Source organism: Rhea pennata, chromosome 9 (assembly GCF_028389875.1).
Source record: "Rhea pennata isolate bPtePen1 chromosome 9, bPtePen1.pri, whole genome shotgun sequence".
NCBI classification, from domain to species: domain Eukaryota; kingdom Metazoa; phylum Chordata; class Aves; order Rheiformes; family Rheidae; genus Rhea; species Rhea pennata.
The window spans coordinates 11,380,888-11,407,695 of NC_084671.1; the positions used below are offsets into that span (position 1 = coordinate 11,380,888).

The following is a 26,808-nucleotide window of genomic DNA, read 5'->3' on the forward strand; positions in this document are numbered from 1 at the left end:
TCCACGCAATGCAACATAGCAGCTATTTCAAGTAAAACCTATTCACGACAACAAGAGCCAGCAGGTTGTCTTGATGACTGTAATGAAAAGAAACACCTGATCATAAGATTGAAGATAACCTCACGTGAGTCACTTTGCATGACTATCTTGCGGTAATCACTTCAGCCTTTCAGACTGCTGAACTATACCCCAGTGGAGCTTAGTACATCAGCAGACCTCCTTGCAAGGTCTCTGCAGGCTTTTAGTATTTCAGATTCCAGGCAATGACTAACCAGGTGCATAGAAGAGTTTGTGCCTGAGGACAAACTTCTTCCACACGATTTGTATCTGCATGACTGAGTGAAACTCATGGAGACAACCACAGGAGGAACTTGCTCTAGTTACTTGAGTCCCAGCAACTACAAAGGTTCAGTGACAACGCAGTGACAAACGTGGCATAGGATCATTGCCAGCTGAGCTCCTGCTATTACCAGGAAAAGGAAACGATCATCTAAAGTCCTTTCCAGCTTTAAATTTCCAGGATGCTATAACTCTGGCTCAACCCTTGATGCAGCACATTCCAGGCAACAGTACATACTCACTCAGCAAGCTTGGAAATGTCTACCCTCTAATAAGAAAGAGCTACTTTGGACCCTTCTAATAGCTCTAATAGAGAAGGATCACATGGACTTTGACAGGAACTGCCAACTCCGAAGATCAAGCCAGTTTCTAAATAGACAAGGTGGACTGAATGGCCATATGTTAGTCCTAAAAATGTCTGTGGAAGCAGTCCCATGAAGAAGAGTCAGTATTTTTCTTTTAGAAATAAGAAAAACTTCCTCAAAGATAACGCTTTTCAACTAGCCAAAAACTAATGATGCCTGGGAGGTGTGCCTGTGGTGGCACCCATTTCTTGGCCCTTAAAGATCTTTTCAGTAAATTTTCTTCCTCAGAATTGCATTTTATACCCATCACTCTGCTACCACTATTACAGACGCTACTTGTACAAAAGGCTCATTCTCAGCATTGGGTCCAAAGCAAGCTGCAGACCCAATGAAAAGCAAGAGCAAGGATAAACCAGGCCTAGCAGCATACCAAGATAAAGCTGTGCAAAAAATCATCCAATCTAAAGAATTTGGTTGTAGGAGCTGCTTTTCTTTCAATGATTTTCCTGAAGGGGTGAAGGCCAGATGACATTGTTCCTTTGCCCAACTGCTTGGGGTTTAGGATAAATCCCCTCTTTTCTGCACTGCTCAGCTGAAGACAGGAGCCATGGACTCAAAAGAAGGAAGATCATCAAGTTTCCCCCAAGCAGCAGCCGTTTCTCGCTAGAACATGGGCACACAAGGGCAGGCTTAACATGCCTCTGTCTGTTGGATTTCTTCATCCCAAGAAGCCTGTACATCATCTTGTCAGCCCCAGCACATAGAAGCCAGTTGGCTTCTGTGCTGGACCTGACCTGTGGAAACTCCATTTAGATATCATATTTCTCTCTGCCTTTCTCAGTATTCACTGTCTGCTCTAGACTTTATTCAGCTTTCACAAAGCATGAAAGATGCTTTATGGTAGCAGAAACCACCTTTGCTTGTGACAGCATTAGTTAACACAAGCTGCCCTGTAGTCATTCCAGGGAGTGCACCCTAGAGACCATGCAACGGACATGCTTGTGAAGGCCTGCACTGCATCATTAAATATTCTCCCCACCTTTACACACTCAAGTGTGGACATGAGCAAAGCAGCCAGTAAACCACAGCAAGATGAGAGGCACAGCAGGATGCAAAGTTCCCACTGCAACTCTTCAAACTCCAACATTGAGCAATAGTTTTCCTCCAGCACAGAGAACCTGAGTGCTCACACAGGAGGACGGTTGAACATACCCAACAGCAAGAACCCCTTGTGAATGATGTATTCATCCCACAGTGTTTTACACTATTTTGCATTCTTTTAAGAAAAGACTGACCTGGCTGCCCCTTAATAGGTTGCAAAGAACCATGTTCACGATCATTTGCACCCATTTCAAAGAACCCAGATGAACGCCTGAGAATTCAAAAAGAGATGACCCCAAAGCACAAGGAATCCAAGGCTGGTCCCCTGGATAAAGGTTACTTGACAGCAACACTCCTTGGCACCAAGTGATAGATCTGTCAACACATCTGTCCTATCACCTCTGCCTCAACGTAAGAAATGGTAAGACTCCGCAGCTCATTTAACTACCTATATGTTGCCCATTAGCTTATTTAAAAAAATAACTAAAGAGCAAGGCAACGCGAGCACAGTATTAAGGACTATCAACCATCACTTTCAGTAATGTTAGAAAATAATAAAAAACAGAGTTGAAGTGAAAATTCAAAACCTCAAAGTAATTTCAACCATACATACAGGAGAAGGGAAAAGTTTATACATGATGCAACAGAAAAAATGACTCACTTTCCTAAATGCCAAAGCCTGTTTTAGTTCATTCCATCTTCTATACCTGCTAAACACATCACTGAGACAAATCATTTAATAAATTGCTTGCTTTTTTTTTTAAAAAAATCCCATTTTAGCCATTTAAGCATTTCATTTCCTAGTATTGTGGATCATGTTCTACTCTAAAGTGGTAATTCAGAGCAAAGTGCTGTAGCTGGATCAATGGCATTCTCGCAGAAAGTAAAGGAGAATCTTGCCATTGAAAAGGAGAATTTGGGAACACTGGGAATTGAGGGAAAACTGTGGCCTTAACAAAACTAATACAAAAAGTCCTGTTGATTCATGGGAGTGAAAATTTTTCTACTGGAGGGCTGATCTCAACCCATAAGACACCCAACAAACTACAGCTCTGCTCTGCAGTCCCTCCAGGGCAAGCAGGATTAGAGGGACCAAACCAATGACACAGCTAGTTATTTCAATTGTCAAAGAAAGTACAAATTAAGTATTGTTTCTTTCAGGCTGCAGTGGTTTAACAAACAAACAAATAGCAATGACTATGGCTGGTTTCTACTTCTGTGGCAGGAACAGGCTTTCAGGTCCAGTTAAAGGAATTGCGCCCCAAAAACCTCTTCACAGTAATTTTGCATGACTGGTTTCTTCTGGATGTCAGTGAAGTTGCTCAGACCACTCTAATCCAGCTGACTGAGAGCTACTTTCTGACTGCTTCTTGCTCTATTTTCAAGTGACTGTCAATTTAATGGCAGCCCATCACAGATGGGCAACAGACTGACTCACTCAGTTGGTACCTTACTAACAGAAATGCAAGAAATCTACTACCAGCTTAGATTCAAACTGGAGAGTGCACTGCCTTCAGAGGGCAAAGTTTAATATTAATGTCAAGTTTTAAGATGACATTGACAGCACAACAAATTGTGAATTGCTAACTTTAGGGAGCAAACATTATTTGTGTCTCAAGATCAGAGCAGGCAGGAACAGGGAATTAGGAAGTCTCTTACAGCTGAACACAGCACTGCACAAAGAAGGAGCTGCATTCTGGGAGGAGGCTTCTCTGAAATCAAGTGTTGGCTAATCTTGGAAGCAAAGTGCAACATGGACCGACAACCTTATCTAGGATGTTATGCTTCATGCTCTTATTTTAAACAAATAGGTATTCATGGGAAATCCGCACTCTGAATTACACTCAGATGCTTGGAGAGCTTCCTTATTACTGTATGAAGATGCACAGAAGTGTAAGACAAAACCTAGACTACTAAAGATAGATTCATAGCCATTTGCCTTCAAAACAAAAACAAGAGGTTGCTCAACAAAATATACGCCATATGAGTCACTACAAACATCAGCAGTGCATATAACCTCAGGAGGCATGGGCTTGGACTTCGAACATTTAAAGATAAACTAGATGATGGATGTCAGCAAGAGCTAGCTGCCTTGGAATGGGGAAAGTCAGCTCCACTAGCAGCTCAACCACTGGGAGCTTGGCTAAGACTCTCTTCACCTCATTTCAGAGCGCTATGGAAGCAACAGGTACTCTCTGAGCGTCTTTGTGCATCAGCATCCCTGTGCTACAAATACGAACAGAAAAAACGTACCAGCACTCAGGAGAGATCATGCCTAAAGACACCTGATAAATGAGCTGTGGCCATGGAAAACAAGATCCTTCCCCCCACCCCCACCCCCTCTTGCTTTGGAATTACACAGAACTGCAGTGTCTGAATCTTTCATCTCCTTCCAAATGTTGTCTTTTGTCATTATACAATTAGCCTTTCTTCCATTTACTCGTAGGTGAAACAGAACTGGCTCTGACAAAGAGCTGCTACATTTTCACCTATAGCAGACTGATCACATTTGAAGTTATATCACTCAACACATAGTGACTCCATCTAAAGGGAATGATGGATTAGCCATGCAGTCAGCTATAATTAATACCTGAAAAAAACCCTTGTCAAGTCTCTGTTCAAATACGTGATAAACGGAATCTGAAACAACAAAAGACTTTCTGATGACGTCTGTTCATCGCCAGGGAAGAAAAATACTAACAATCAACTGGAGTGCAAGACTCTCTGGGAACAAGGATTGTTTCTTCAATAAAAAAATATAAAATCAGAATTTTACCCCAACATTCACCTTTACATGCACCTCCACACAAACACATATTTTCCAGTCTTTTATCTGGCTTATCATCAGACACACTGAAGAACCAGTTTGTTTCTGCTTCACTGAGAGAACTCATATTTCTGTCTTAACCCTCGTTCACCATAACCAGCAAAAGCAACCATCCCTCTTCCCACCAACCTCAAAAATATCAGAGAGAGGTTTGCTCAGCTAGATCAAACACTAAATCTTCTATTCAACTTAGCTATCATCTTCAAATTTGGGACACATTCCTTTGCGCTAAAACACTACCTACCACAGAGGTCCTGTTCGCCCCACTGAGATGCCGCTCAGCACTGGCCGAGATCCCTACAAGTGATCCACCCCAGGCTGCCCATCACACAAACATAGTGTCCAGTTCCAGCTAGTCCGGGAAACCAAGACATGTCTACTTCATGCACAAATCTGGAGCACATACCAACACCTTCACGCTCACTTGCGGTCAGCATGTGACAACAGCCAGCTCACCCCCTTTACAACGCCCGACTAGCAGCTGGCACTCACTTACCAGAAAAAGCCAAGCATTTTGGAGAGTGTAAGGAAGTACTGCCCATTGCAACTCTGCCCTGTTCAAGCAAGATAAGACTTCTAGGAGATATCGGATCACCGATTTGGTCCTGACACGTTGGTGAGCTGAGTGCTGCCAAAGTCTGAGAGCGCTGAAAGGATTGGGAAGACACACTCCTTATCCTTAACCTGCGTTGCAGAGAAGCGTCAGCCACAGTTCAGCCCTTCACACTGATGTGGCTTATTTCTCTGCTCTGAGCCACGAGAAGTACCTGCTGGGGAGCTGACAAACTGACCATAACTGGGCGAGCAATTAACAGCAGAAACAAAAAAGCACTGATTCTTATTCAGTAGCTGTCATTCTTATTCAAAAGCTGTCAGTAATAAATGTGAGAGGAAGAGAATGGTCAGTTTTGGCCTAAGGCACTGGATTTGATAGGGGAATTGGGAAAAAGTCATCTTGTCAGCTCTGCCACTGAGTCACTGCATGAGTACAGACAAGCTGCTGCACATCTTCATGCCTTTCCCACGGCCTGGATGGATGAAGCCAGCCTCCCGTCTGATACTTGCTCTGAGGCTTGCAGACTAAAGAAGCTATTGCTGTCACTGATAGTGCACCAAAATTAAGCCCACAAGACCCCTTTTCTTTGAGGAACTTCTGAGTGCTCAGGTATGTAGTAGATGTAATAAAATTCAAGGGTAAAGCTGTGTTTGTGTAGAAGCAAGCCACTTCTACATGACTGGAGAGTTTGCTGAGCTCGTGGCTGAAATACTTACTCCAAGAAGAATTAAAAAATTCATAACCCACTCTTGTGTTACTGGCAGAAAATTAATGCTAGAACACCACTGTGTGGGGAGCTCCTTCTCGGCCACATTTGCCTAGACATCTGGTTGTGGCAGCCCCCAACACGAAGCTCCACAATCGAGCCCTGTGCTCCAGCGTCTGATTCCCCTCTCCTACCACAGCCAGCTCGACCACTTCACCACCTGCTCCTGCTGGGACACAGCTGCTCAGCTTTAAAAGAATGATGAGGGAATGAAGGGACATGTGTGAGGACATCAATCCTACTCAAACCCCCGGGAGAACATTAAAATCCCAGGGCAAAAGACCCACCACAATTAGATTCTGAGGGCTTTCCACTCAAAATCCTAATTTAATCAAAGTGCTTGGAAACTTACTGGCAATGCAAACATCCTCATGCAAGCAGAAGGATGTTCAGCCAACACAGACACACTCCATAACAGGATCCTGCAATATCTCATTCCCATGCGTACACTTTGTGTGTGCACAAACTGTCTGACCTAAGCCGCCAGCTTTTTCTGATGGCAATGACAATATTTAGTATTTGCCCGCAAAGTACCATGTTCCCTTATGGTGCTGCAGGAAAGACATTTCAATCATTCCTACTTCACTAACACACCTTTGAAAATGCATTCTGATTGCTCTGGCAAGAAAGAGTAATATTCCCCAGTAGATGGCTGAAGCTTTAGATGCTCATTTTGGACTTACTAACTGAGGCTAGGCAAAAGGCTAAAATCCCCAATGGAAATTAATCTCCACATACATCCAACATGCCCTCAGCTGCCTTATGTATCATAGTATAAGCAACTGTCCACAATGATCGTACAACACCTGCTGTTCCCATTCTGGCTATCAGTGATGTCTCTTTACGCAGACATCAAAGAAAATGGGCAGACAATGGTGGAATTGTGATAGGAAGTGAATAGTGAAAGTGCCTTGTCAGTCCGCATTTCCATTTATCTTACAGCACTGTACACACAGCCCGTCCTGCCTGTGCTGTTAGGTTCACACATCAGTGCTGTAACAGCCTCTTTAGGGAGGTATCATGGCAGTTTTCAGGATTTTACAAACGAGCCCTTTAGAATTTCTCCTGGGCCAAAGTGGCTCTGTACATCTACCCCGAAGGAATCGGACCTAAGATGAATTTGGTACTACTGTCATATCCCAGGTGATGAGCAGCAGGACTTTCTCCTTGCAACTGGCCAAAAACTCAACAACGCAACACTCCCTGGGAGAGGCTTAAGGACAGCCAAGAGTCCACAGCTGGAGCAAAGACATTTGCACCTCCCCAGAAGGTGCCCGCACGAAGGCAAAAATGAGTGAAGGGACAGCACGCAGGGCTCCTGCTAGAAAATCTGAGCATCGCTTCAGGGAGTTCTCGGGCCAAGATGGTCTCCCTGCCTCAGAGGTGTTTTGGAATATAAATTCAGATTATGCTTCGAGGGAAAACACTGATGCACCCAGTTAACTGAGGTCTCTACAGTATTATAACCCTTTGCTGTTCCGGGCTAAACAGTCCTTCCAACCCGAAGTGCTTTCCATTCTTATGCTGATATACTGTACTTTGTGCATAATGGCTGCCTAACCGGGGTAGAGACATTTGCTACTTCCACATAGCAAGAAAAGAAGTGCAGAATGCTTATCATACAGATATGAGGCAGGAAATATGACAAAACAGTTTCCCATAATTATATCCAGCAGTAATTCATATGGGAAAATTTTAATGGAGACAGTAATTAATCTCTGACTCTTGAGAGATCCAATTAAACAGCATTAGCAGGAACTACTCTCTAAAAATATGGGTTTCTGTCCTATTCCATTAATTGCAACTAAATAGAAAAGTTCCCAACATAAAATGTCACATCCTGCACATACAATGACCCTCTTCCTTATTTGCTGCACGTGGATGGCTTGAGTCAACTTCTCAGAACTGCTTACATTAAGCACACAGGTAAATGCAGGAAAAGTCAATTCTGAGAGCATCAGCAACTGTACAGATCTGGAGAATTTATTCAGCACTCCATGCAACTTCAGGTGTTTTGGAGCTGGCACACTGCTAGTATATACCATGGTGCTCGGTGTCTTGCTACTCATTTCCCTATGTTTCCTGGGGCAGCAGTACTTTGTTACTTCTCAGCCTTAATTAAAGCTCAGATTTGCAAAGATCACTCATTTCCTTATCACTAGAAGTCACTGAACAGGATCAGAGGTAAGTTCTCCATCTCTCTGTGCAGAGGTACAATAATACAATTTTTACAATCTTTAAGTTATTCAAAACAATAGAGACCCACAGGGAAAAGTAATCCCTGCTCAGGTTATAGGACACCTGCACAGCACACAGGCTGTGAGCAAACAGAAATGAGATGATTTCACTTGCAGTTTAGTTCTTATATTTGAGTAACGCTCCTCTTTACCATTGTAATCCTTCCTTCTTCCCTTTTTGCAACCACCAGAAAAGCTGAATGTCTGTTGCACAGAAAACAAGGAGATAAGCTATTCTAGCAAATAATTCAGTGCCACCAACTGGTCCAACACAAATGCACCTTGCGTTATTCTCACAACAAACTTTGGTCAAAGCCAACATTTTGAGCACACAGGTGTAAATGCGATGGCAAAGGCAGCATCACTGAGCAACACAAGTCACAACTCAACTCAGAGTTGTCATAGAGACAGATCAGCATCCCAGAGTGTTCTCATTTTAAATATGCACAAGAAATCCTTTTTAACCCGTCTTCTTGTAAGCATCTGTCCTTGTGATTCATTTATAAACTGCAGAGGCCAAAAAAAGAACCATTTATCAGCAGGTCTCCTCTAGGCAGGCTTGAGTGGAGGAGCTTTTGTGCAAACTTGATGGCTTTTTTGAAAGCAAATTTCTATCTGTTTCTCTGGCTAGCATTTCTAAACACTGTGGTTTGGGTAACTGATCCAGTTTCAAAGTAACCTAGCCAGGAAAAAAAAGAAAAAAAAAGAAAAAGAAAATAAAAAGAAAAACAAAAAGGGAAAAAAAAAGGTTGTGGGGAGTGTTCACTTTGGTCTTTAAACCAGGTCAGATTCCTGTTCCAGTTCACAGTGTGGGTGCACCAAGAGCTGTGACAGGACAGCACGGGGGTGACATTTCACAGTACAGAGACAGAAAGGAGTGGCTGGGGCCCGAGCAATGCTGTAAATTACTGCATAAGGCATCTCTTGCTTTGACACCTAAAAGCTGCATCTCCAAACAAGAAGGAAAAGAAATATATTAATCTCTGTCTGTGTAGACAAAGTTTTATAAGCTCCTTAGTTGCTAAAGGTACAAGGACTTGAAAACTTTAAAGCTCAGCGCTCAGCTGCCTTCTGGAGCTAGGAAGCTGACAGGCAGCACAGGAAGCTGTTTCTAGGGAAAAAGCTTCAGAATGAGGCTATAAGGACAGCAAGTCCTCATGGATGACAGATACATGTCACAAGTTACATAGACCGTCCTCAGACTCAAGATCCGATGGAGCAAGATTTCCCTCCTACAGACCCCTGTACAGGGATGAAAGGGACTGGGGGAAAAAGGAGCAGCAGGAACACCTGTAGCCACAGCCAGGACTGAACAGAGGCAGGAATTCAAAATTACACAGCTTCAGAGAGACACATACATAGTGATAAAAACCCCCAAATTCAAAGGCTATTTTAGCTTTCAAGACCCTGCGCTGTCGGATTTGTCCCAAATTCTTCTGTGTCATTCAGATCTGTAATTCTCAACTTATCCAAAAAATATTCATGTTTAGCAAAAGAGATTTCTGTTTCTAAAACTCCTGCTAAAAGACAAAGCTCTAGGCAAGCAGATGCTGCTCGGACACTAGGTTATAAAAATACAGCAGTGACATTTCAACAGGAAGCATTCCCAGCCCCACAGCACATCCAGCCTGATACTGCTGCATCTTACTGAAGCCATATTATGTTGGGTGCAAGGAGTTGTCTGGCCAACTAGTATTTGTGCTATTACAATATATGCCCATAAATGGCTTCAACTAAGAGATGTCCTTAGCTTTTGACAATCAATCCTAAATAATATTGGTGCTGTGGTGGGGATAAGTAGCATTCCAAAGGAAAAGCTGAGGAAGGGAACCAGCCCAAGGCCACCATGGTCAATGGCAAAGCAGGAAGGGAGATTCTTCCCCTAGTCATTTATTTTCTTAATATTAATAGGACGAACAAGAGCACGTCACACTGACAAATGGCACAACAGAAGTGAGAAAAGAGTTAAGGCTGTTCAATCAGGAGTGGCCCCAAGGTAGAACTCAAACGTAATTTATAGGAAGAGGGCTCACATCCCTTGGAAAAAGAAATGCATCCATGTTGAGCCACCCTCTCCCTTAATACTGTGAGATGATCATTTCCTTCACTCACATGTTTATTTGGAATCTGATAATTCATTGCCCCTAGTTTCCTGCTGGAGTTTGTCTTCCATTGTTCAGGATTTACATTACTCAACGGGAAATCAGTGAGAGGTCCAGCGATTAGAAAGGTGTGTTTCCCATTTGGGCCCACCCTTGCTAGCTCACTCAGGGCTGGAAATCAGACTCAGTGGCAAAACTGCTTCCATGGGAACTGGAGGAAGTGGGAGAACAAAGGCAGAAGGACTAATCTCATTCTATGAAAAGTTACAGATTGCTTTGTCCTGCCATACATGCTGGACATGTCCACGTGCAGGCCCCACACATTCTGGTTGTATTTAGACCTTACAGTAACTGCTTTCTGCATATACTGGGGAACTGTGTGGTTTATCACAATGCAACTACCAAGGCAGTAGAAAAGAAAAAAAAAAAAAGCACAGTGAAAGGGTCCTTTGAATTAAAATATTCTTCCTTCTTAAAGCCCATTACTTTCATTCTGATATTCTTGCTAGAGGAGAGAGATTCTGCATAGCGCAAAATGCTACTGGTGAAATATAATTCAGTTTGTTCTGTCTGCTCGGCTTTGATCAAAGTCAGCCATTTCCCCTGCTCTTAGCAGTGGGTTTTAACCTAGATCTCAGATATGATGCTCCAATGGGTTCTCTTTAACTGCACAAGGCAAATCAAAACACTACTAATCTTTCACAGGGTATCACCGGAACAGGATGCTTCCCTGGCCAAATCCTCCCATTTAAAATGTCACAAGTGTTCTAAAACTTACCCTGAGTTTGGTTTGATAACAGGTACTAAACTTGGGCACATACGGTGACTGCTCAGCACAACACTAAGTGAGCCTTGTGTCATGTAGCTGGTGACTGGCTTGGAGCACAGCTCCCAGTTACCCTGGGTAGTTCCAATCTGGATATCTCGAAGGCCTTAAGTTCATCACTCTAAAGGAAAAGACTGTCCTTTATATCCCTCTAGCATTCAGTCTGAGAACGAAAGCCCAGCTTACTAGCCATTATATGATGAATCTCAAACAGGGAAGCCTCTGCTCCAAAAGAGGTTTAAGCAAATTCTGCAATTGTTCAATGCAGAAGTCTGACTTTCAAAAATTATTTGAATAAAATTTTAAGAATAGCCTACTTCCTTTGAGCAAGGAGGACCTTGAGCAAATGCCCTTGTCCCAGGTTCACTAATATGTGCCAAACCAGTCCTTAAAGTCCTCCAACAACAGATGCAGGCAAGCTAGCCTTAGGCACTACAATTCTTGCATCAGAGAGCTTATCCTAAAGTACAGGCTGCATCTCCTCCACTGAAATTCAAGACAGATGTCTCATCCTGTCCACCTTAGATACGGGGAACAACACATTGCCTCCTCTTCACAGCAACTTCTCCAGACTAAGTCATTTGCTCAGGCAGGGAGGGTCACAGATTATAGACATTCGTTGCTTGTGTTGCTTTGCATAAAATCTCTACAATTAGACCACATTTTCCTGGAATCGGAGATGATGCTACAGCATTGAGTAAAATCGAAGTATTACAACATACCTCTTAAGTACAACAGTCCTGTTTATACATCTCGGTATGCTTTCTTTCTAAGTTGTATCACGATGTTGACTCATGTTCATTTTGCAACATGAAACAATAGCGCTTTCTTTACATTAAGAGAGAGGACTCTGTTTCCTGGTCTGGATGGTACTGTGTTCTATGAATTACAGGAACCTCCTACCCACGAACAGTCAGAGGCAACCCCACAGCAGCTAAGTCTGAAAGGCAGAAGTATTTTTGCCGTGGTAATCCAAAATATCTCAATCTACTTGTAAAATAGAAATGACACAGACAGCTCAGTAAGCTGATACAAGATTATTTAAACTGCCCCAGAAAGAAAACCTCCTCACTTGAATTTTTTCTCTGAAACACACCCAACACCTATAAATATTAGCTTGGATAACATTTTAGTTACTTTCCCTGCCCAGAGAACTGCTATGAAAGCTGTGGAAAACGTGACTATTGCAAACACAGGAATGAATGTGGAGGAAGAGCTTTTTGCAGTGACATGTGCACTAAGGATATCTGAAGTGCTTGATAATGAATTACACTGTCATCATTTGTTTTATTGTGCAAGTTACTTACCCAGTCCACTAGAGCCTTAGGATTTTGAAAAATCTTAGAAGATAGATCACTCCTACAAAACAGGAACTTTTTCCTTTTGATTCTACTTTACATAGTGCTTTAGGTACACAATTTGCTGCTATTTTTAATAAAACATCTCCACACAAACCTGCCTTTCTATTCCAATCAGACTTTCCCCTTTGAGTTTTTAGATTGATCAGGAAATTCTTGGGGAGTTTAACATGAAATTGCTTCAGTACAGAGGAGTGGGAGCCCCTTAAAGATGCTGGATTACTCACCTGGTCTAAGCGCAGAGCACCATCGACAAAACGCTGTTTGCGGAGATGTTGGGCAATTCGGTGCAGATTCAGCACAGCGTGCTGAATCTCATCTATTGAGTGTTGAGGGGAAACAGGAGGCAGTTCTTCAGGCGAGAACACCTTCCCAGGGCTTTCAATCATACTCTGTGCATGGTCGTAGCTTAGCTTCACACAGGAGCAGATGACTGTCCGCCCAAACCATTCATCAAGGATCTGCAAAATTGGAAAACGTAAATAGATCTGAGGACTTACTCTTCCAGTGCATAAAAGCTCAGGAAGTTCTACAAACACTCGAATGAATGACACCAGACCTCATGACTGACTGATCTCCAAGTGAAGATCTTCTCAGGCTGAGGCCATCAGAAGGTATTTGCCCATAAAGGTTCTCTAGTTTCCAGTAATGTGCATGTGCACAATAAAGTCTTTCCTTTGTATGGGACACTGCTTGGATCTCCTTCCTCTACCTGATTTCCCTTCTTCTTAAGGCTCAGAAAAACTGCAGCCCATCTGGAGGTTTAACTCAGTCAGTTGATTCAAAAGTTAGCAGGGTGTAAGAGCACAGACAGATACATGCACATACAAAGGAGGCTCTTATATCTAAAACACAGCAGATTGCATTTGCCCTCTTCAGTTCAACTGTAACCTGAACGGCACGTGAGGATGGCCCTAAAATGCTCCATCTTCAAGTCACAGCCTGTTAGAAGCATACCAGGGAGAAAGCTGCAGGGACCCCAATGTCTGACTAGTGCTTGTGAAAGTGCCTCAGTAGGGCTTTGGTGGGCCTGGAGGAGAAATGGCCTGTCCCTGACCCCCTTGTTTCTCTGTTAATGCCTGTGGTGGTCTTAGGCTCAAACTCAATCCAGAAGAATGTTCTGATAGCTTGCAAATTCTTCTGGAGTCCAGAGGAAAATCATTTATAAACCCACATAAAATCATTTTATTTTAAACCAATTAAACTGGAAGCCACTCTCATTTTAAACTGTAACAGAATACCAATATAGAATTGGTAATTCAGAATTACTCCTTAAAGCAGAAAAAAGTATCTGTTTTCAGGTGAGGTATGTAAGACAGCCCAAAAGCTCATCATGCCAGGAAGAAAGCACAGAGGGACAAAGGGCAAAAGGCTCTGCAGAAAAGTCAAGAGCACTGGCACAAGGGCTCTGGAGAGGGGAGCAGTCTGCAATAAACCATTCAAAGCACAAATTCTTAGAGAATGAATGGAGAATTGTAATTCCGCCTTGGCTACGAGTGCCACCTTGCCCCTTTGTTGGCACAACAGGACATGCTAAATTCTGCAAGTGAGGGTGCCTGGGGAGAGCAATCAGCTCTAACACAGACTCCTCGAGGACATTGCTTCAGAAAAGCAAATCCTCCTTTTAACAGGAAAGGATGGATCTCGATACCTGTGCTGTTCCCCTCCTCTGTGCCCCACAGAATACATGTGCAGCATAACTCAGCAGCTCAGAGCTTTGAAAGTTGCAGGACATTTAATCTCACTTCCGATTAGAAATCATCCTGATAGCTAAGTTGCAGCAAGTGATAGTTTGTGATGTAAAGTGCTCAGACCCGAAGCTCATAGTTATTCTGCATGTGTCCTTATATCTAAATACATGGAGAAAGAAAGGAAGAGAGTCACGAAGCTGAATGGAGAAATGCTGTGGTGAAGCTGGCAGCACCAACCATGCTCTGCTACATCCTATTAAGTGTGGTTCAGTTTCCTGTCATGTACTGTGGATCCACTTCTGCTAGGTCAGTGACATCTGATGAAATCTGCTGGGCCCCAAAATTCATGATCTAAAACAAGGGAGATCTCTGAAATGGAAGAGGGTGCACTGCCCTTTAAACAATTCACTTCTAGCAAGTCAAAGACTATTAGTTGGTTGATAATAGATGCTTCAGACCTCAGGAAGGCATGAATAGTACTCAGACTCCCAAAAGATGTTGTGCTTTGTTGAGATGATCTGCAAGCAAGGCTGAGCAACCTTCACTTGAGCTGAGCATTTCTACAGACCTTCCATTTGTAATAGGCAGCTCTTTCAACTTACTGTTTAAATGTTTCAGATGCTGCTTCTATTTCCCAGCTATCCCTCCATCTCCAGTAATTAATTTCTGCATTCAAATGAGGACATTATCAATGCTGGTTCTCACTATTATATGATCTCAAGCTAAGTATTTTGTGTTTGAAAAGTACCATCATCTTGTTTATAACATAAGTGACTTAATTCCATTGATGGAGCATCTGTGTTGAAAAGGGTTAAGAACTGGATGCAAACCAAAAGAGTAATTCCCAGAAGGTGCATTTTTTTCCAACACCAGGGTTAGCTCTGAAGCCAGGTCTGAGGCCATGGAGCTTTCTGCCACTGGCTTCTAAGAGCACTCTCTGTCCCTTGCAGGAGGCAATGGACCGGATTTCCACTTTGCTGTCTAAACTTGAAGCTTTCAACAAAATCTCATTTTTCTGCTTGTCTAGAAGAGGCCAAATATTTCAGAGCTCCGCTCACTTCCTTGTAAGATGAGAGATGCAGCGTTTTCAGCCCCAGGAATATAATTAGAACATCAAATCTCAGGCTGGCTACATTCAGGGCAAAGCATCAGGACAAGCAGCCCAAGAGTAGCAGATGTTAAACTTCCTTTACTTCTTTATTTCCTCACTGACTTTTTCTGTTCTTGGTCTTTCGAAGGCAACCAAGCAGCGTGACGCAAAGCACTCAATTTCCATTCCAGTGACAGCTCTGACAAGTATAAAACAGACAGTGACAATCCTGTGAGAGGTCTCTTACTAACATACTCACTAAACCGCTTGTCACCCAGGTTTCCTGGATGCATTACATACACTTCACACAGACAAAGAATGGAGTTTTGGATGCATCTTGCCCCGTGCAGTCCAGTAACCCCTGTGTGCCAGTGAACAGAGCTGCCAGACTCAGGCTCGCAAGGGCAGGCGAAGTTAACTCTACCTTAGGTCCAAGTATTTCCTGGAAATGTCCTCCATTTCTGCCATCAGCGGGCATTCAAGCAGGCTTTGGGTAACCGCAGCCTTGTGCCCCTGGTTTGGAAACCCCTCTAGAGGAATGGCCAAGCTCTACTTTTGTGGGGAAAGCCACAAGTGCAAGACTGGCTGGCCAACACACCAGCAGCTGATGGATTGGCAAAGGAGGAGGAGCACTCGGGGGTTCAGAGCAGGCACAGGGAGATTACATGCAGCAGCCTGCCAGGCAGGTCTGCAAGGTCTCCCCCACCAGAGCAAACAGATACCAGGCAGAGCTCTAGTATCTGAGGCACTTCTAGCATTACATTAAGGTTTTCCTCCCCGCCTCTGGTTGCTTTTGAGGAAAAGCTGGAATCCCCAGCACATTGTGTGATGGAAAACACCATGCCTCAGCTGAAACCCTTCTATCAGCAGTGTGCCAGTGGTACAAGTATTTTTGAGGGTGCAACATAGCTATGCATGGTGCTGAGGTCTCTCTCCAAGCAGCCAGTGGCTCTATCAGATCCTGGCTGACAATAACAGTTTTGAACCTGGGACATACATTGCCTGTAGAGGTTATTTCAGACTGAAGCAATTTCTCTTCCACACTGACGGAAGGAACCAGCAGGGATATGCTTCAAACATCAGAAGACAATAACTTAAAAAGAAAATTGCATTGCCTGTTTTCAAATAACCTTTTCTTGACTGCATCTGAACAAGAACATGCTGCTTTGCTCCTACAAACATGCAGCTCAACTTCTGAAGAATAGCACAGATACAACAGTATGGTTAACGCCTCTGCCTTTGGAAAGGCATCTTGGACACAGCATGTCATACCATCCCACCAGAGAGTCCCTGGAGCTGTGTGGAAAGCTGCTCAGACAACAGTGTTACACTTATGGAAAACTAGGAGATACAAACTCCAGAAAGCAAAAGCAGAAAAAAACAGGAAAGTGCTTGTCTCCCAAAGGGCTGAGTCTGCCATTATTTTTCTTAAGGAAACTAGAAATAAAAACCCGAACAACTTATCAATAGCCACATTCAAGTGAGGAATCTCAATGGCTTTTCCTTGTGAGATACATTAGCTAGAGATTTATTTGCCTTGGAAGAGTAATAATGGGAGCCCAGAGCAGCATTCACCTCTAGCAGTGCTGTCAAGGCTCTGCTTTCAAGCTCAAGGTTAGGATACTGCTTTGTACAAACTGCACAATCAAGTGCTCCTTGGCCTTGCGTCCCCCACGCTACAAGACGCCCTGTCCTGAAGGTCAGCACTCCCCTAGCAAACCCACAAACGGCTGAAGCACAAAGGTAGCACGGGACAGGTGCAGGGGCCTTTGGCTCATCTCCCTTTCACCCAGCAGAGCATGTGATCCTGTTTACACTGAGCCTAGGCTGTAGTAACACCTAGAGACACAGGAGACAGATATTCTGCCCCTACTCAAAGATAAGCTCTTATAAGAATGCCCCGTTGGCCAAAAGCACTACAGCGACCTTTGCTCTTGGAAGAAGTCAATTCTTCTCTGTCCCTTGACTCATATTCAGATTGAGTGACTAACACTGCAGTCCTGAGAAAGGCCTCCCAGGAGAAACCGGTTTGTTAAGACAGTCTGCTTTCCAAGGGGCAGCACGGTCATGTCCCAGACCTCTCCTGCTGCACAGATCAGCTCCCTGAGCAGGCATAAGGGAGATGCTGCAATATCTCTACCTTCTTTCTGGCCAGACAGGGTGGGTCTGAACACCTGTTTGAAAAGCAAATAATATATATATTCCAGGGGATCAGGGACAAGATTCAATTGAAAGCTTATTTTAATTAAGAGTTGACTATTAACTGTTCAAAGACCACTTAGAGTCCATGAAGACCCTCTATTTGAAAGGTCCCAATGACAATCACGCTGTCACTAAAGGAAGTGGAACAGTTTCTACAATGAACAAATAAAACCCACCTCAGTGGCCAGATCTGGGACTTCCTGGAGAAATGAAGAATAGATACAAGGCTACAACTACATTTTCTTAAAACACAAAACAAGATTCAGCCTCCTTTGGAGCAGCACAGACAATTATAAAGTAGTAAAGTTAACCTTCATGAAAAATTATCAAATCAACACAAGAAATACTCTCCAAGTACCTGTATATGTGCACAACACTAGTAAAAAAAACACATCTGAAGTACAAAAAGTGCACTTGGAATAGACACAGTTTCCCAGAGTCCTCTGAGACACGCAGTCTTTAGTCATCCTAGATTGAGGCGACCCTATGGTCACCAAAAATTGTTAGGGTTACCAGAAGTGTAGGCAAGGAACAGGTAGAGAAACCAAGGCCTCAGGACAGCTGGCAGGTAGATGAAGACAGCTTGCTGCACTGACAGAGAGTTCCCAAACTGCTCCCTGGGAACAACACTCCGAAGAACTGTTTTGTGTAGACATGGAGGCAAAACACATGCAGAGGATAGAGCTGTATCTTTGCTAAAGAACTACTGCGCTTTATTTCCATCGATGTAATTTGCAGCTCTATAGAAGAATAAAATCTGTTCAGAGAGGCCACAGAGGTATACTGCCCTCATCCACTGCACTGCATAAATGCTTGCGAGCACAAGGCAGGGTTGGAACAGGGGAAATTGCAGCCCTGAAATATTAGCAGTGAACTGCTGCTGGAGATGTGACATTACATGGATCAATGATATGGCAAGGAGCAGGCTATTCCCCATCCCTGAGATTCATATACATATTTTTCCTTTCCTCAGCATGTTTTGAAATTACTCCAGTTACCAGCTCCATGATATCTCATCAGTAAGACACGATACAGGGACACTCCTACATCTGTCATTACTGCTCACCAATAAATTCTTTGCTATCCACCTGAGTGTTATGGGGTGGCATTTTTACCACTGTTTGCAAGAATAGGGCCTGGCCACTGAGGAAGGACTGATGAGCAGGATGGCCAGCCACCACTTGAGTTACCTTGCCTTCTGGAGTCACCTTCCACATCACAGAGAACGTCAGCCTATCTCGCATGGGATTGAGACTGCACAACTCCTCACAGAGCAGCTTGGGAAGCATCGGGATCACCTGGAAGAGAAGAGAGTCCTAGTGAGACACAGGCTTCTAGAGAAGACGTCTCTGTGGCCAAGCTTCCCTGGCTTGTTGATAAGAGAGAGGCAGAGCAATGCACATAAGAAGAAAATGTGTTAAACATTGAAGCTCACATTCCCTATGGCAAGAGTGGCTATTCTGTGGCTTTGGGACCCATCACCCATGCCAGAGCTACATCACATGATGAACACATACCAGCACAGAACAGGTAAGTAACCCAAATCCTCTGCAATGAGAGGAAGCAAGACGCTGCTGAGGCCACCAACACACAGATCAGCCCTGGCTCCCCTCCAAAGGATACAGAAGGAGCTGTTGTCATCTCCTGCCTGTGCATCATTCCCAGCACTTCCCTTCGAGGTATGGGGTAAGCATCCGGCAGGTCTCAGCTATGCAAACACTTTGCTCTGCAGCTTTTAAGACCAGGAAAATTGCTCTGTGTTTTCCACTGCTTTCTCGTTACCATTTTGACATTGGGAGGAATGGGAAAGGCTGAGCAAATTGGGAAATGACATTGCAGGAATGCAGTCTTAGCAGATAGGAGCCTGGATTTGGGAACTGTGTTCCCTGCTTTGGCACTGAAGACAGTGCAGCCAGGTACGTAAGGCAATTTCAGTCTGCTCCCTGCAAAGCCTATATCAAACTTCTCTCCTGAGGCCTGGTGCATGGCTTTAATAAAGATTGAGCCATACTTTGTAGCATAGAGACAGGAATGCGTAGATGTCAGTGAGATAACTAAAAAGCATCTGTTTTATGACTATTCAAGATGGTGTTTGCAAACACAGGGAGAACAATTACTACTTTACTATGCTCAGTTCTGACTGAAGAAAATATCCCTGTACATGTGAGTCAACAGAAGCTTTTGGCAGCAATTTTCAACCTGGGCCACTATTCCTTACAATTAACCAATATCTCTGCTTCTGAGCACTAAATTACCAAACTACATATTGCTCACCTGACTACAGCAATAGAGCAAAAGCTTGGAGCACATTCACTCTAGAGCAAAGATGAGTAGCTCCAAGTGTTTCTACCTTCCCTGTGTTATTTCCCAGGTGAAGTTTGCAGTAAGGATAATATTTAGCAGCCATTTAGTGAAGGAAATCTAATTATTTAAAGTTTCACATTCTTATTTCCCTTCTCATTACCAACTTTTCTGAAGAAGCAGTAAGTGCTCTCAAAGAACTATATTGTTCTTGTTTACTCTAAGCAGTAACATGGATTGGTGCTTTCCAGAAAAACACTGAAAGAAATGTTCTACTTAGTTGAGCTTGCCCTCAAAACATTTTAGCTATTTAATCTAGTTTTCATTTTCGATTGTTTGGCCATGCCACCAATATAGGAATAAACATAGGAACAGTAGCAAATCAACCTGGATGCAAAACTCAGCTCTTCCAAACTCTGTGACACCATTTGGTGACTTCAGAGATAACATTTTCGATCTGGAAGCCAGAGGAATGACAATATAGCAAAATAGCAAGGAAAAAAAAAAGTTTCAGGTGTCCCTTTTCTCCTCAAGTCCACACGCTTCATATTTACCTCTTGCTTTGAAGGAAAGACTCTTAAAATATTTAATCACATTTGTGGTTTGGCACCAGACTGTGGCTATAAATCCATTCTAATTGCGCTGCACATTAATGCCAAAATGTTAACTGTGCAGTCTCGGACAGTCAAGGAGCCGCTTTCAACATGAATCAGCAGCACTGGTTCAACTGGAAGGTCACAAGGGCGCAGATTATGATAAGCTGTTTCCCGCAACACAAAGGCCGTCAACTCTGTTATTCCAGTTGTGAAAAGTACATTAACAATACTAATACATTCATAATTCACAGATACAGTACGTGAGGTCTGCCATGCCGCCTGGAAAGGCCCATACCATAGGGTTATAAATTTAGAATGAGCAGTGCCAACCCATGCCAGAAAGGAGAGAAAATAGCATTCAGCGAATATGCATTATAGACTATCGGAAATCCCTGCCGACCTAAGGTCTCCCATGACCGCTACGAGACCCCAGAGTTCAGGTCAAAGTGAACTAAGTGCTACTAATTTAATAAAAGCCTCAAAACAGTGTTCCATCATTGTTTTTTCAATTCACATTCATAATACTTTATACTTACTGAATACGTCTGCGTCATAGCACGTCCTCTTTCCTTCCATGTCTCCTGAAGCACTAACAGTCTACTAGAAAAACACCTATGTGAAATATGGAAGCCCATCCACAAAGACGAGTCCAGACAAAACCACAGGATGTTTGGTTTAAGTGTACTTGAGCAGAATTATTATCTGATTCAAGAGGCTATAATTCTATGGAAGGGGTCTCAACGATGTGAAATGCAAGTAAAGCTTTAATTCAGATTATAATTACAGCACTAAACTCACCAAGCAATTAGCTGTAACGAACCTACTGTTAAATAGGGAGATATCATTCCCATGTTACCCTTATTTTACAGGAGAGAAACTTCAGGCAAAGCAACTTAATCCAAGCCACAGAAGAAGTCTCACAGGACAGCAAGAATTCAACCAACCTTTTTCTGGGCTCAGCAAATACATATGTAACATAAGACAATGTGACCTTACGTTGAAGGTATTTCAGTTTTATCAATCTTACTGAATTAAGAGACCTGTTTTCAACATCATGGCAGTCCTGGCTAACTGCCTCCATCTGCTTTAACACTAGGACTTCTCTTCATGCTCTACATGTAGAATAAACCAACTCTTACAAAGCACAGAGGTTTCTAATGCAAAGATGCTCATTTCCTCTTATGGTCTGGCCATTAACGTGATACGATCACAGGCTGAGAGGATTCTTAATAGTTGCAAGCACAGCATTTAACATACAAAGATGTCACAAACATGTCAAATGTGGGAGCGGGATGTTTTAAGAGCTGTCTCAGGGGCTGCCCAGAAAGAACTTCTGCAATAGGATTATCATCGTTTCTTTCTGAAGGAGCTGACAGATGAGAGGAGATTTCCCCAAGTACATCTTTAATGCTCATGGAAGATTTGCAAAATATCAGGGCTGCAAAGCATCATCTCAAATAAGCCAGAGGCTGCCTCGCATCTTTTAAATGCTTTGCCCTTAATAGTGTCTGCCAGCTGCCCTGTGGACCGCCACAGCATACAGAAGTCCAGCTGGCTGAAATGATGCTAAAGAACACTACCTCCAATGTGATCTGGTTCCCTTAGCAAATAGTTTAACACATGCCTATGGATGGGGATCACATCATTCACATTGACTTAACTGTAGCAGGAAATAAATTCACCTCTGCTTACATAGGGATCATAAAGCTGGAAAAAGAAAGTATGTAAATGCAGTTGAATCTAGAAATGTATGTGGAGAGATCCAGCAGGGCTGGGGGGAAACCCTTCTGAAACACAGAAAGAAAGAGACCTAGAGCCCCCAGGAAACCCTGCCTAACGAGTGTACTATAGGAACCAGACCTGAAGACAGACTTGTGTGGTGAGAGTTTGGCTGTTTCCCCCCCGCCTCTATCAATCAGACTAATTAAAGATATCCTCTCTCCCAGCAAGCCTCCTCTAGCAGGACCCAAGCAATAGCAGAAAGGGCACACAGTGCTCAGCGTTGCGGACCTGCATTTCAAATCAAATTCCAGAGAGAGGATTTCCCTCTCCATTTTTCCAAGTGATACACATGAAACCTCCTTAGGCCCAGCACTACTCTATGTGACTCGGGATTTAGTGCTCCAGCACTGATGGACAAACCCCCTTCCACGGTACTTGCTCTTTGCAGGCAGCCACACAGCCCGTCACACCAAAGAGCAGGGCAGCAAGGGGACACCAAAGTAAAAGAAAGCACTGCTAGGATGGGGGGAGCTGGTTCCTACAAACTGTCTTTTTATATCAAGCACGTGGGCCTGTTAACATGGCTTGCCACAGTTTAACAGCTGGCTCCTTTGCATGGTGGATTCGCTTTGGCTGGGGGAATATCTAACCCCCTGCAGGTGACAGCCCCTTGTTGTTTTACCTCTTAGGCTAATACACTGCTTCCAGAATCCAAGTGCTAGTTTCCAGTCTAGGACTCATTCCTACAGAGCCGGGCAGTGGGAGGGAGCATACACATGCCGGGATGATAAAACTCCCCGTTCCCTTTAAAATGAGAAACATCTGCTGTAGCCACGAGTGACTCACTGGCCAAGTTCAGAGCAGGTTATTAGCCAGGGCAGCTCCGTAATCAATGGACTTGCTGTAGTAGCTTTTCAAGGAACTGGGGGAGAAAAAGCAGTCAAGACAACGGGGAAAACAGGGAACAAACTCTGGTTCTGAACAACCCCTGGCATTTTCACAAAATCACGCAGACAGTTTTGTTCCCATCAAACAGTCCCACTCTGCTGGCTCTCTGCTCAGGCTGCCTGCGCGCTCTCGGGCCAGGCTGGCTACGACCACTGCTGACTTCCAGAGGTGACCCCTTCTCCCACCACCGATCCACTGGAGAGGGATTGTATTAACTGTCTGAGAGTTTCCACCAGCTGCGCTCCCCAGAGCTGGGAGGAGGACGTCGCGGTCTAACAATGGCGAGCGCTCAGCAAGCCTCTTGCTTATACACTAAAAGACACTCAAAGGAAATAGGCAATTTGTTTATGAGCCAAGGTTTCTGCTTGAAAGTTGTATCAACACTTCCATGAATTCAGATTTCGAGCAACTCTTTGTTACTCAGCCCGAGATTATCAAAATATCAACACCCTGACAACCTGCTGGTGTCAAAAGTGAATGTCTCAAAGTCCTTGGACTCAACGTGAAGATAGGCTTACAATCCCAATCTTTGATCTCTGGTATAAAATAGTACCAATAAAATATTATAGGGATTTATGGCTGACCTCTCACTTGAGCTGCTTCACACCTAAAATAACACTAGAAGATGTGCCAAAAGAGAGGAAACTGTTTAGGTTTTCTTGCTTCTTAAAACCTGATACACTCTTATTTCTAAAACTTTTGACTTTTATTAAATAGACCGCTAGTCATTACACAATAACTCCCCTTCTGGATAGTTGGTGCAGGAAAATTAAATATGTGGCTTTATTTAACTTCTCTGGGAGGATTAGCATGGTGCTAACCCCTAGCAGAATCACAGCTGTCTTAGGAAACAATTCCATCAAAGCAAAACATATTTTCTATGAGAGTCACACTACCATCTTGTTTCCGAGAGCCTGGCTGCTTTCCTTTGCCCATCCCCTCTCACCTTTTCATCTCTTGCAATTAAAACACTGACCAACACTGTGTTTTCATTACCTAAGCTGGTTTACACTGTTAAAATATATAATCTGCAGGGCAAAAGGGTACAGAAAATACTGATCCTGAATGCATGGCCAAAACAGTTGAAGAGCAATTGAAGATAATGGGTATGAAAAGCCAACAGATAACAGACACAACATGGTATCAAACATGTCAATTGACTGGTAGTTCTGGGGGAAAAAAAGCACTTTAGAACGAAAATTTAATTAGCTTTTAAGTTGAACTAAATTTTCAAGAAAAATGTCTCCTTTTATAGCAAAATCTTTTTTCCTCCCTTCAAAAAATCTCCATCTTTGCAAACGACAATATTTTGACAACAAAACACTGCCACCGCATCTTCCAGCTTTGTTGCCCTGCAGTGGTATTCCCCCTGAGCCAGCCCACATCTCCTGTAGTCAGCTATGGCTGTTGAGTCATCGATCAGAGATGGAAGTGCAGCACTGCAGAAGCCAAGGGCTTATCACTGGGGAGACTGTAGGATTGGGAAGCTACTGGTGCCAGAGCTGCTGTTTCCATGAGATATGCATTGCTTCTCATTCCCAGAGAATAGTAAGTCACTGGGAACTGCTGTTTTCCAAAACTCCTCAGTCCCACACGCAACACCAGTGTGCTGTTGGTCCCACTGCCACCGACGGGTGCCTCAGCAATGCTCTCATGGCTATTCCATGTGACCCGTGTGCACACACGGGTAAAAGCCCACCAATTTACAGAGACCTCCTGCAGTTGTGCCTTGCTCATTCTACCCAAACAGATCCCATGGAAAGTTATGTAACAGCTACTAAAGGTTAACAGCTTGATATCAGACTATTAATTTGACTTCAACAGTGTAAAATGAATCATTTAAATTCCCTAGGGTTAGTGGAAAGACTGGAGAGGACACAGGAAGCTATTGGAGCATGCATCATTACAAGACCCTCCCCAGACAGCAACCCTGGGAACATTCAGGAAAGGAGAAGAATCAGCACTGATCCTAAGTAGCAAGCAGAATATGTTTATTATACCAAAAACGCCCTGTCATCTGGGGAAGGGCAGTGGAAACAACGTCTTCTGTAGCCTGACAAAATAGGGGTGGGTGGAGAGACAGAATAATCTGCTCCCGTAAGACTGTCTCAATATTCCTCCTCACGCAGCTGATGCTTAAAGCCTACACAGGAATCTGACAGACAAACTTTCTGGCTTCCCTTCATGCACAGTGCCTGCAACATCTGATGAGTGAGGAAGTGTTTCTGCATACTTAACTAAAAAAATTAGACAAAAAAATCACACACATGAAATCTGGACATTTCCTTACCTTTTGCTATTTTTCTGATAATGTTAAACCTCAACTTGTTCACTTTCAAAGCTTCAAAGTTGTCTTTAAACTTCCAGAGTTCAGTATTTGTATCTGTTATGCCAAAGTCTGTACAATTTTAAGTACGTTTTACCTTGCATGATGGAGGAGTATCATTTCTCCAGCATCCAGAATACTCAGGTAGAAGTCTGAGAAATACTGTTGTACCTCAAGATGCCAGCATGGGGAGTTTTACACTATACTCTGCTATATGTCCGCTTCTGGGAGTGATTAGCACTGTACCACTGCACTGGAGAAATAAAACTCTCCACCACTACCACAGCTGCAAACTCCAAGCCCACAACAGCAAAGCAGTGGAACCATCTTGGATCCATCAGGCTTATCTCAGGCTCACCATGTGCAAACACAGCTATATGGCTTTGGGACCTGAACCAGCTCTAGATCAGCAGAGTCTTGTTCATGTGGCCCCGCTCCTGACCTAACAAGCCCTGGCATACCCAAGGCCCTACCTGCAGATGCAGAATCACGAGCTGTCGTGAACTGCTGCTTCCTATGGTGTCGTGCTCAAAAGTTCTGAGGTGGTGCACAACTTTGTTAGCTGGGGTGCTTGGCTACATCAATTTGCTCATTTTTGTAGGTCTGCCGCACTAATGGCTAGATTTTGATTGATGACATCTGATAACGACACTTTGTGATGAATTCATGGTAAAGGGGAGACATTGTTCTCAGAAGAACAAAAGAAAGCATGCTTACCTTTTGCACTAGGTAGACACTAGTTGCCCTTTCGCTGGCCATTTTATCCAGTGCTGTTTCTTCCTTGACAAAGTAGCTCACATCCGCGATGTGAACACCCACTTCAAAGTTCCCTGCAATTGCACAAGGATGTTAGTAGACTGCAAATGGAAACGAAGGCATTCAGGGGGCTGGGGAAGAAGGAAGTAAGTGCATCTAGAGGCAAGTTTTCAAAGAAAAAAAGGAATAACAATTTTACAATCTTTGCACTTTCTACTGGGTCACTTCTGGCAGATCAATTACCAGTGATGTATGAGGTCTGCGAGCTATCCTGGAGCCAGGGGTAGTGAGACAGCAAGGAAAAGGAAAGAAAGTGACAACATGCAATTTTCACAGATCTTCTTCCTTCCTGGTAGGTCTTTATGCTTCTATGCAGAGATTCCTTTGACTTATTTATTCCGTTCAGTTGCTGACATATTAAATTCTGACACCCCCCCTTCCCACCCCACTGCCAAATACTACCATAACCCATTTACTCTACGCCTAGACCTCACAAAATTGATACCTCTGACCACCTCTTCCCCCCTGAGATTAAAATTGTGGCCTCTCAGGCCCTACCAGATTCACAGCCACTGTGACTACAAGTTATTTTATCCAGGTAATGCAGGATTTCATTTCCCATGTATGGAGCAGCATACATGCTTTGGGGTCCTCAAAGCTACATTTTTTTCCTATTCCATTCCACAAGACCAAATTAATGCTGGTGACTTGGGAAGTCTTAAATGACTTAGGATTGGGCTGTCTAGAAGCACAGCTTTC

General features: G+C 43.5%; 1 protein-coding gene across 3 annotated transcripts in view; it reads right to left on the reverse strand.

Moving 5' to 3' along the window:
• The window catches only part of DIS3L2 (DIS3 like 3'-5' exoribonuclease 2), a 201,515-nt gene that overhangs the window by 56,520 nt on the left and 118,187 nt on the right, over positions 1-26,808 (reverse strand). For all 3 annotated transcript variants that reach the window (XM_062582955.1, XM_062582952.1, XM_062582954.1), the window contains exons 11-13: positions 26,011-26,123; positions 18,591-18,698; positions 12,645-12,878 (exon numbers count right to left, since the gene is read on the reverse strand). In XM_062582955.1, the coding sequence (XP_062438939.1) occupies positions 12,645-12,878; positions 18,591-18,698; positions 26,011-26,123 (455 nt within the window). The remainder of the gene's footprint in view (positions 1-12,644; positions 12,879-18,590; positions 18,699-26,010; positions 26,124-26,808) is intronic.